Here is an 11,789-nt window from a genome sequence, read left to right as displayed (position 1 = left end):
AGAGCCCCACTTTAGCGCCTTAAGTGTGCTGTTGTGGGCTGGCCCAGAAACAGGTATGCCCTGCTCGCTTGCTAACTTCGCTACCTTCGCTCGGGTGAGACACTGACTGGTTCATTGGTGACTTTGGAAAAGAAAGTATGAATCTAAAAAATTGTATATATAAAAAAACCATTGACAGTTGACTCACCATTGACCTCTTCAAAACAGTTTATGCGTTTGAAAATGTTCATGAATTTTGAAAACAATTCATCGATTTTTTTAAAGTTGGCAAATTTGAAAAAAAGTTCATGGATCTGAAAAAAGTTCATCGATTTTAAAATAAGTTCACAGATTTGAAAAACCTTCACAAGAAAGTTAGCAAAAAACCGAAGAAAATAAGTTCATGAAATTTGAAAAAAGTTCATGCATTGTAAAAAGAAATAGGAAAGAGGGAAAAAAGGAAAGCGGAAAATACAAACCAAAGAAAAATGAGCCAACCAAAACCGAAAGAAAAAAGAAAAAATTGTCCTTTTTTAGCGTTACAATTCGATGCACAACAAAAGAAGGAACAAAGAGTACGTAGGCACAGAAGGTGTGGTGCCCAGTTGATCGGGGTTACTACTCAACCTTGAGGTTCCGAGATCAACTCTCACTTACTTCAGTTTTTGAAGTTTGAAGAAACGAAAAAAAAATTAAATGGGCAGAGCCTGGGAAGGAGGGGGGTGTGCACCAGTTGCCGGGGAGCAATAGGCGTAAGGTGAATATTCTCGCATATGCTTGTTTGCTTTTATCACTAAGTAGATTTTATTTTTTGTTTTGTTTTCTATCTTTAGTTGTGGTATGAAAACATAAAATACAAAAATAATAATTGTACTTGCACCTTCTTGCCTAGCTTAATGACTTTAAAGAAAGCGCTGCCTGTGAGACAACCCGGAAGTTTAAGAGAGTTTTTTCTTTGTTTTGTGTTCTAATAAAAAAATCAGAAACAGAAAAAGTGGGGAACCTAAAACATTTTCAAAAATAAGTGATTGAAATGTTATGCATTGAAGAAGTGAGGGTCGACCTTCAACACTTGTGTTCATGCTCATGAAAACACTATAAATCTTTTCTTGTAAGTTTACCATAAAAATATTTATCCCCATGTATAAACCACTATACCAAATATAAATCACAAAGTTTGCCTTTAGGATGTTTAAATTGAATGTTTGATGTGTGATGTGCAGAAACAATTTTTTTGTGTAGTATTTGAAGTATCATCTTTTCTTGGAACATGCTCATTTTATGAAATGTTTACACAGTACTATCATACAATCTATTTATTACATCCTAATTTGTGAAAAAAATAGAATTGTGGATGTATATGTTAGAATTAATTGCTAGACTATTCTATTTAGAAGATTGTTGTTATTGTTTTGTTATCTGCCTATATTTGAGTATTCATGAATTATATTATAAGATATAAATTATGAAAATGATGGTATACAGAAGCTAATTTTTGAAAATAATTATGCATCTTTTCTTGGGATAAGCGATATGTTTTTATGTGTACTAACGTCTCTAATAAATCTTGCGAAGTTCTGTATGGATGATGTTTTTAAGACTCAGGGGAAATAGCGATATGAGAGAAAGTTGGAGAGATGAAAGAGCTCAAGCTTGGGGATGCCTCCCCAAGAAATTATTTGAAGAGGTCTCAAGCTCCAAGCTTGGGGATGGCCCGATATCCCCTTCGTCTTCTTGAACAACTATCGGTATGTCTGGTTGAGCCTATGTTTTTATTTATTCACATGATATGCGTAAATTCTTAGAGCGTCATTTTTTTTGAATAAACAAACACATGATGGTCGGGGATGATTTCTTTATGGTTCTTGGTTGATTTATAGAATGCTCCATGCACTTCACTTATATCTCTTGAATATAGCTTTATAAAATGCTCTTCGCGCTTCACTTAGATCTTTTGAGTTTTGCTATTTAAAGAAAACTCAATTTGCCTCACTTATATCTTTTGAGTTTGGATATTAGTCTCTCTATATTTATGTTATTTGTAGAATGCTTTATGAAATTAACTTATATCTTTTATAATATGGATGCAATTATCTTTGAAAGTGGGTTTGAAAAGGTCAACTTTAGATATTATTGATCCCACATTTTCTGAGGGTGACACAGTTCATGTGGATTGCATTATATCTTTTATATGCAATTTTCTAATAGTAATTTGTTAAGCATTGTATAAGTATGATGATTATCTTCAAATTGGGGTACCTAGTCATCATCTCTACTTCATTGGTTGCTTTATGTCTGCAATATAGTCCTGAAAGATTCGTGAGATACTTCATTACCACTTTATAATATGTTGAACTTAATGTAGTGATGCTACTTGTTATTAGAATTATCATTGCCTATGTGATCAAAGGTTTGTTCTATTCTAGTATTCATACTTCAAAATGTATTCCTTTTATCATCTACCTACTCAAGGACGAGCAAGGATTAAGTTTGGGATGTTGAGGCCAATTTTATAATTTTGGAAGCAATTTATATTATGTTGAACTTAATGTAGTGATGCTACTTGTTACTAGAATTATCATTACCACTTTATAAAAGTATTCATGCTATGTTCACATCTTTATTTATAATTTTGGAAGCAATTTATATTATTCATTGGACTAACATATTAATTTAGTGGCAGAGGCCAATTTCTGTTTTCTAGTGTTTTTAGCTTTTCAGGAATTTATCCAATTTTCGCCTACATCTCCAGTTTTTTCTGGCATGCTAAAGAAGTTGTGTCAAACCGGCCTAAAAATTTCAGATTTTTCCTGATTAGCGATTGTTGCCAAGAACACAAAAGCAATGATAGCTTTTCAACAAATTTATCAGGACCTGCCAGGTTTCTGGTTCATTGGATACATGAGACTAAAACTGGGCAGAACAAAACAAGTCTACCCTTGAGCAAACGAAAATTTCAAAGCCAAGTGCACAAAAGCTAGAGCTAGCTAGTGGCAGCCAGAAAGCCAGAAAGGGCAAGCGCACAAGCCCGCACCAGTTCGAGAGCGAGGCCGGATTAAAGATGTCAGCTGAGTACAACACCACCAAGCTGCTCCTAAACCAAATCAATTATGTTCGCGTGCGTGTGGCAAATTGCTGTCTGATCGAAACAAACACCCGCACCACCCCATTAGACCATCTCCTTCTTGGTTTGCTCGCCAGCCACCTAAGACTCACCGGTCAAACACCCTGCAGTCTGCTTAGGCGTCGACACAGCAATACAACATCCTTGGAGCCGCCTTCATTCGGATCAGTGTAATGCAGGTAACACATATCTATATATGTTGCCGCGGCAGAGAAGGAAGAACAAGTCGCATCACTAGTACTCAAAGTTCATGGCCTGCACACTTTGGACTTTAGATGCCACCAACTGGCATCATCCCTTCAGCTGCACAAGTTACAGAGAGAACCCATCAGCCCAAAATCAGAGGACGTTAAGAAAAAAGCAGAGGACAAGAAATATGGCAGGTATTTTGCATACCCTGAGCTCCATCTCGTGCACAACGAGCAGACAACACCATTAGATTCATGACCACTTACTACTCAATAGACATGACAACAATCATGTCATAACAAACTACCACTCTGAATTCAAGACCATATTAATATTAGCAGAGAGTACAGACATCTAGCAGCTGATTGATCATACCAGGGGCTGAAATAACAAGTCGTTAATTATACCCAACCATACCTCACGCAATTTCAGAAACTTCAACATGCACAAAAAAGAGGTTTATCATGATTCAAGTCTCAAGTATTACTGTCAGACACCGCAAGTGAAAAGTGGGCCTCAATCAGTACAGATTATCGATGCCTCAGTGTGCTGCTTCAACAAACAACAACCCTAGTCATGACCGATTTAGCATGCACTGTAGTGTGGATAACAAGCTGAGAACTGTCCAGACTGAAATGGATGAAATGTGGCCAAACCACATGTATTGAGGCACATACATATTGGTATTAACATAAGAAAAACACATTCCTAGAGTGTCTGTCATAAAAAATCTTTGTCAGACTAAACGCACCAAGTTAAGAAGTAAATCCTAATTGGTCGTTCTGAAGACCATGTCATTCTAGTCTATAAAGATCTCATATAAAAGGGAAAATAGCAAGGCCAAGCAACTCATTCAGAAAGTCACTGGGTCACCCAGTACACCGCGTCAGGCTTGTGACCCACTGCCTCAAACGCCCTTGCAGCATCTGCAAGCCGTCCTTGCCTCACATACATGTGGACCACCTCAGACACGGCGAACTGGTCAGTTTCCACGCCGTGCATGATGACGTTGACATACAATTGCTGGCCGTAGCACATGTGGTTCTCTTATTCTGCGCATACCGCGGGGATAGTCGACAGGGGAATAAATAGCATAAAACTACTACTTTACAGGTTAGAGTTCCAAAAAATTACTGGATATTTTTTTTCTCAAATAACTATCAATTCAGGGGTCGGCTGTTTCAAAAAACCCAAATTCTTCGTTGCTAACATTTTAAACCGGTTTATGACAGGTCGGGCCCGCTCCTAAACAATCCGTTTGTTGACTGTTTTATTTGACCGTTAACTTATTGTGGGATCCACATGTAAGATGTTTCTTCTTCCTCCATTCTCTCCTCTCTCTCTCTCTCTTCTCTCCTCCTTGCCCAAGCTCCAGCACCTCCACCACTCACCGACGACCACCTCCACCACGCGGCCGCGCCCAGGAGCAAGGCGAGCAAGGGCCGCCACAAGCCGCGAGCGCCGGGAGCCGCGCAGGAGCAAGGAGAGGGCCGCCGCGCGCCATGGCGAGGGTTCAGGCCGACGCGCCCAGGAGCACGCGCTGCCGCGAGCTGAACGTCATGGCCAGGGGCTCGGGCTCGGGCCGCCGCGCCCAGGAAGAGGGAGGAGAGAGAGAGGCCGCTCGCGTGGGACTTCACGGCGGTTCCAGCCGCGAGCGCCGGGAGCAGCGCAGGCTCCGACCGCGCGCCATGGTCACGAGCAGCGGCAGCGGTCGGCCGCCTCGCCTCGCGCCTCGCTGGTACGGGCCAAGGAGCACGGGCCTCCACCAGCCGCGCCATGGCCAAGGGCTCCGACCGCGCGCCATGGCCACGAGCAGCTGCAGCAGTCGGCCGCCTCCTTTCGCCTGCCAGCGACCTGGCGGCCGGCGAGCCGCCGGCGTCGTTTCCTCCGGGCGCACAAGTTGCCAGGGGCCCGATTGCTTTTTCGAACAACATTTAGGGACCCGATTGCTTTTTTTAGAAAACTTACAGGGGTTTTCTCTAAATGCGTAAAGGAACAGATTTTTTTTAATTTAGAATAACAAAGGGACACTGACATGTGGGCTCCACATGTAAGGTAACGGTCAAACTGACGGTCACACAAACGGTTTTCTTACATGCGGGTCCCAACTGTCATAATCACGATCAATAGTAAAGCACTGGATGATTAGAGTTTTTTGAAACAGCCGATCTCTGACTTGATAGTTATCAGAGAAAAAAAATATTCGGTAGTTTTTTGAAACCCTAACCTGTAAAGTAGTAGTTTTATCCTATTTACTCATCGACAGGAAGAAGCTACTCCTGGCAACTCCGGAGGACATCATGTCCCTGAAGACGTAGATGGCCTCGTCCAGTCGGCTGTCTTGGTGGCACGCTGTCGATGAAACTAGTCCATGCTGCTTCGGGCACTGGCTCCTGCGAAGAACACCTCATCGTGTGAAGCACTTGCCGCGCACTGTCCTGCCGGGCGGAGAGAACAGCGCTCCGCGCGCCTCTATCGCTGGGCTGCAGACCTCGCCGGGCGTAAGCTGCCTCCGTTGCCGGAGCAACTGGATGCAGTGATCCGTCGTTGTAGAGTACATTTCTTTTCACCAATTAGCACATACTCCCTCCGTAAAGAAATATAAGAGCGTTTAGACCACTACTTTAATGATCTAAATACTCTTATATTTTTTTACAGGAGTAACAATTAATGACTTTACCGAAAAATCATTTGCTAATTTATTCATAGCAAAGCTGGACCGGCCAGCCATTGGAATTAATTATTAACGTCGAAAACTTTGCTTTACTGTCAGGTGTCAAAAAAAAAACTTTGCTTTACTGTTGGTCCAGATCTAATCTCGTTCTTTGCACGAATATAAGCATATAATTTACTGCCAAGAGGGGACCAGGCCTTGTTAGTTGAAATCAAAGGAGCTATTTAGCCTGCTTTTCTTTTCCTTTTGAACACGACCTCTTCAGCTTGCTGATACACATACTCCCAAGTTAAGTAGTATTGGATTGCAGCTGCTCTTTAGTTCTTCCTGCGCTATTCCTCTCCTTGCAGAAGTCTAAGAGGAACATCTACTTCAGGGTAAGATCGGTAAGATCAATCATTGAGTTCACAGGAGCATACTATTTTCATTCCATTTTCAGTTTACCTTTCTGCATGGATAGTCTGTGGAACGGTGCAGCTAGGTAGTACAGTATCATCTTCTTCCAAAACATTTACCATAATGTGGAGAGCTGATCGTCTTCCTTCATCCACCATATGCAGGCGCCAGCCATGTCATGTTGGGATAAGTTCGGTGGAGGGTCACGTAAGAAGCTTGTTGAGGACAGTCGTTGGACAGAAGTAGACATAGCCAACAGTTACGCCCTGTTCATGGGCTACCTGTCCATGGCCGTCAAAGGTCTTGGTTTCCTGGTGCTTACTTGGACCACCGTCGTTCTTCTTGGCGGTTTCATTGGCGACCTGCACAACAATGATTTTTGGTGTCTTGCATTCATTACCCTTGCGCAGACGGCTGGGTTAGTGCCTGCTTGTTACTTCTGCCTAATTTTTCTTAATTCCTGTTTCTGAGTAATGGTATTTTGTTGCTCTGTATTTTTTTTCCGTACAAAGTAATTTGTCTTGTCAAAACTTATCTTGTCACTATCTAACTTGGAGGTATATATGAACAACAGGATCTTCGATGTGTTTCTGACTGAAAAGCTGAGCTATATTGGAGATGCATTTTCTGGCATCGCATATGTTGCATACGCCGGAATGTCGTACAACATATGGCGAACTGTTCATGCTCTGGTCTTTGTCATTTTGTTGTGCCCTCTGGTGGCTGTCTACATGGGTGGGTTGGTAGTTTCGGCCGTGCTTTCGGTGTGGCGTCTTATACAACAAGATTACCATGCTGACGGAGTCAGAAACCTGAAGAAGGCGCTGGTCGTCTTGTATTCCCTTGTCCTGCTCCAGGGTGTGATTTTCTGCTACAAGATCATCAATGGTTGGGCAAAGGGGTCTATAGTGAATGCAGTAGTTGACCAAAGAGGCTTTGATAAGGATTTTCGTGATGGGATATCGGATTACATACGTGAAACAATGATCGGATGTGAAAAGGACCCATCTTCCGTTAAAGGAAGGAACCTCATCACATATGCTGTGGGCCTGATGGAGTCTAAGTCGCCTGACGACTACATTTCCGGGGTAAGGATCCTGGACGCTTTCGCCAAAAAACTGGAGGAAGCAGTGAAAGAGGTCAATGGGGTAGACGACCCACACCAATACACAGGGGAGAATATACTCAAGAAACATCTGATAATGTCTGCACCCTCTCCTGATATAGTCCAGAAGCTACTGCAGACGTTGGGCCACATAAGCATATATGACAGAGAGACGAGGGGGCATGCCGCAAGGGTAGTGGCGAGCATTGCTCACGACATCCATTTGGAGAAATATCCAAAGGCAATTGGCTACATATCTTCCCTCCTTGACACATACGAAGAATACAGTACTCTCCAGCCATATAGGGGAGACTGGCTATACGAGACATATGAACAAGATTTCAAGCAAATATCCTTGCCGGTGAACCAAGATGACATCGTTGAGCAAGGGGACTATGATGTTGGCCTTGCGAAAACCTGCAAGAAGCTGCTGGAGGTTGAGAGAAGTGACCATGACCTTGTGCAGGCGTACAAAAGGCTGGTGGAGCAAGGCTTTCGCATCCTTCGGAAGCTCGCAGCCAACAATGACAACTGCAGAGTCATTTTCGGCACCCCATGTCTGCTGCCAAAGATTATGGCGCCTGTGACCTCCGACCTACTCCACCACCGCAATGAGGATGGCCGCATGAAGCACATTGACAATGCTGCATGTTACAGCATAGTAGAAGGTTCAATGAAGGTGATTGCCCAGCTCATGGCTGCTACAGGGCAGATAGGCACCAAGCTGCGTGATGAAATCTCATGCAGTATGGGATTGATCACAGCCATGAGGATGATTCTCGAGTGTAAAGAATGCAATGAAATGCTGCAGAAAATAGCTATTTGGATTCTCACGCACGTACACCAGGATGAAAATTCCAGTCCAGGGCATGAAGGGACACAAGAATTCATTACGATGTTGGTTGACATCATGACCCATGATAAAAAGTACAAGGAGGCTAGAAGGGTGGTAGCAGCTAAAGCGCTGGTGGCTCTATCATCCGAAACCAGTAGTGCCAGGATTATCATTAAGTCAAATAACAATGTTATTCACAGTCTGACTAGACTGATTGTTGAAAAACAAAGATGCTCACAAATGGCAGCTGAAATCCTGGAAAATGTATGCATTCATTGCAACGGTGATGTTCAAAGCCTCAAAACGCTGAAGGAAGCTATGCCCATTGCGGTTCCAAAGGTAACTTACTGCCATTTGTTTTATTCTTGTATTAACCATCGACCACAATGCTTAATTACCAGTTGTATTCTAGAAAATACTGAATTGCCGGTTACCAAAAATATGGAATTCCCTTCTGACATTGTATTGGCGGATATATGTATCAATATTCTAACGCCGCCAGGGATTCCCTCTTATTTCGAAAAAAATATACAAGTATTCTAGGATTGCATAGTGTAGGTAAATATGTTCCTTTCAGTGTCATGCCTGTCCGGCAAGTTAGAGGATGTTATTAATAATAATTGTACACATTCTTGCTTAACGAATGACAAGCAATGCGCTTGCATGCTTTCGGAAAACTATCATAGATGGTGTGATTCTGCTTTTAACTATTGCCTCCTGAAACCCAAAAATATTGTTTCCATTGCAGCTGCTTGAAGAAATACTTTTCTGGCCAACAGAAGAAAGACATATAGAAGGAACAGAAGTTAATCGGCTGATACCAGAACCCGACGTAGAAAACCAATGTGATGATTCCCCAGATAATGGCCAGGCAAACAACAACTCGTTGTCCGCTCAGCAGCAAGGGTACAGCTCGTTTCGCATGTTATCTCGTTGCGTCACAATATGGGGTGCGTTGATAAGTGCAGATCAGGACTTGACAGATCTATTTACGGAAATCCCCCCTGGAGGCGGTGGAATTAGCTTCGTGATGAAGCTCAAAGAGATCGTTGAAAAACATGAGCTCCCCAGACCCGTCTGCCTGAGAATAAGGAAGCTTGTCTGTAAGATGGTCATATCTATGATGAATCCCAAAGGCAGTTATGTCAATGATGGGCTGACGAGCTTGATGGCTGCACTGTCCAGTGCTTCAGATGACATGTCTATTCTTGATGGCTACATGGTTTTTGGACCAAGGCCTTTTAGAAGTCTTGCTTCCCTCGTGGAAGAAGCGCAGGTGCTTGTGGACAGAAACAAAGAGCTTTTCCAGAGCCAAACCCATGCTTCAAGCTAGTGGTAGTGGAAAGGGTGGTGGCAAAAGCGCAGGTACATGTGAACAAAGAGCTTTTCCAGGGCCAAGCCCATGCTTGTACTAGTGGAGAGGGTGGTGGTGCGAAGGTTGCCAGCGATCTTTTGTTCAGTTGCTCTGTTTAATTAGCAGGCGGCTAGGGATGGCCTGGCTCTTTACTTATGCTTCCCTTTCTGTCATCCTAAAGGAGTGCTCTTTTCTTCTTTTCTTTTGATGGATAAAAAGTGTTTCTTTTGGTTGTAAACATTTTTCTGGGTTGTGTAAAAGAGCGAAGCTTTATAAAGCTGAGCTGTATGCCTTATGGGCTTTTAAATTGAGACTTATCATTGTGGGAACCGTGCTTGAACGGGAGAAACTAATTGGGGGGCACCCTCTGCGGAGGTTACTCTCTATGTCCGCGGAAGCGCTTCAGCGGCTCCACGTGGTGCACCCCAGCTCCGCCATGTATCGCATGATGGACGCTTCCCCTACAGGGACAGTATTTTTCGTTACTTTGGGTTTTTTCCCTCAGTTTTCATGTTTTTTCCAGTTTTTTTGTTTCTCATTTTTTATTTTCAGTTTTCCCTGGGTTTATTTTGTTTCTCTTGTTTTCTTCAGTTTTTATCTGACAGGTGCATGTGTGTGTAGTGCTTTCGCGTGGAGCACAGGTTAGTGTTTCCGCCTGGCAGAGAGCACAGCTGTGCTTCGCGCAGGAGCACAGTTGTGCTTCCTTGGGAAGCACAATTTAGATTGTATTGGGAGTACAGTTTAGTTTATCTTGGGAGCACAGTTTTGCTTCACCGGACGGGAGCACAATTAGTATACTTGGGAGCACATTTGTGCTTCTCCTCTACGATTTAGCGCTAGTTGAGAGCACAGTTTAGTTACACTGGAAGCACAAGTTACTACTAGTTGGGAGCACAGATTTGCATGATTCTTTTTTTTACTGAAACCTATCATCATGAAATCTAGTTTCGAAGATCTCGGCATATGAAACGCAAAGGCGAAAACGGTTCATGATTTGGGCACAGATTAAAGAGATAAAACGTTTTGAAAAAATGAATCGACAAAAAAAGGCACAAACAGTGAACCTTCCATCCTCACGCCCGGGGTGAGACAAACCCATCAAACTCTCTAGTTGCGACAAGTGGCAGACCACATAGTGTTGGGGAGCTAACCCTCTCTCCTGCCACTCCAGTGGCAGCAGCCACCCACTCTTGTGTTGAAGATCGTCGAAACGTCTTACTCCCTGTGGGAGGCCGCGTGTATAGATGATCTTACATCTGGAGGTACTTGTCCCACAAATCTGCGGCCGTGCCATAGGCAAGTATCCTCATTGCAGCCGTGCACTTCTAGTAACCAGAAACCCAGTGGTTCCAATGGCATCCTTCATGATGAGGACCATCAATGGTAGATGCGATTGAACACTTGTCGTTGCATCCGAAATCGATGGCAGAAATATGGCTTGTAGTTGAGAACATGCTCCTCCCACGCACCACCGTGTTTGCAAGAACCGCCCTAAGTTGTTTCATCCTCATATTCCTCCTCCTCATCCAACGAAGACGACTCCATGAACTCGTTGTGGAAGTACTCGTCTGAATCCATCGTGTTTGCTTCAAAGTAAACAAGAACCTCAAAAAAGTTGGCAATGGCATTTGACCAAACACTGTCGGGCGTGGTTTCTGCCATGGACGGCGGCGGCAGGTAGCAGAGGATACCCGGGTTGCGGCCGGATCCAGAGTGGAATGGCAGCAATGTCCAACACGAGAAGGCACCTGGGTGGAGCGACATAGGTCCGACAAGGCCTGGGCAACGGCCAGGTTGGTAAAATAGTGGCGTCGGTCACCGAGGAAGCGGATGCAGAGCACATGCAGGGGACTCCCCTACATTTGATTCAGGTTTGTGGGATTTCAGACATCCAGACCAATCCAGACAAATTTGATGACCGCCAGGTGGATGAAAAAACCGAACATTTGCGGGCAATTTGGTGATCGGTGTTAGAGTTGCCGTAAGAAGTGTCGCACAACAATGCATAGGTGTGGCGACGCTATGTAGTAGTGTCCTTTATTGTTTAATTAATCTATTTAACCGATCTAAAAAGTGAGTATTCCCATCCCTCCCCCATCTAGAGAGGGGGGGGGGGGGGGGGGGGGGGGGGCA

General features: G+C 43.7%; 1 protein-coding gene across 2 annotated transcripts; it reads left to right on the top strand.

Annotated features, from left to right (window-relative positions):
* Positions 1 to 4,644: 4,644 nt before the first annotated feature.
* LOC125553003 lies at positions 4,645 to 9,985 on the top strand. Of its 2 annotated transcripts, none has more exons than XM_048716732.1 (4): positions 4,645 to 6,343; positions 6,527 to 6,780; positions 6,937 to 8,641; positions 9,051 to 9,985. In XM_048716732.1, the coding sequence occupies exons 2-4, from the start codon at positions 6,536 to 6,538 to the stop codon at positions 9,633 to 9,635; spliced, it is 2,535 nt and encodes an 844-aa protein (XP_048572689.1). In that variant the 5' UTR covers positions 4,645 to 6,343; positions 6,527 to 6,535; the 3' UTR covers positions 9,636 to 9,985. The 2 variants fall into 2 exon arrangements, with proteins under 2 accessions (XP_048572689.1, XP_048572687.1); XM_048716730.1 differs by having other exon boundaries at positions 4,645 to 6,352.
* Positions 9,986 to 11,789: the final 1,804 nt, after the last annotated feature.

Source organism: Triticum urartu, chromosome 4 (genome assembly GCF_003073215.2).
Source record: "Triticum urartu cultivar G1812 chromosome 4, Tu2.1, whole genome shotgun sequence".
NCBI lineage: Eukaryota > Viridiplantae > Streptophyta > Magnoliopsida > Poales > Poaceae > Triticum > Triticum urartu.
The sequence above is the reverse complement of the archived record's forward strand: the minus strand, read 5'-3'. Positions and strand labels throughout refer to the sequence as shown.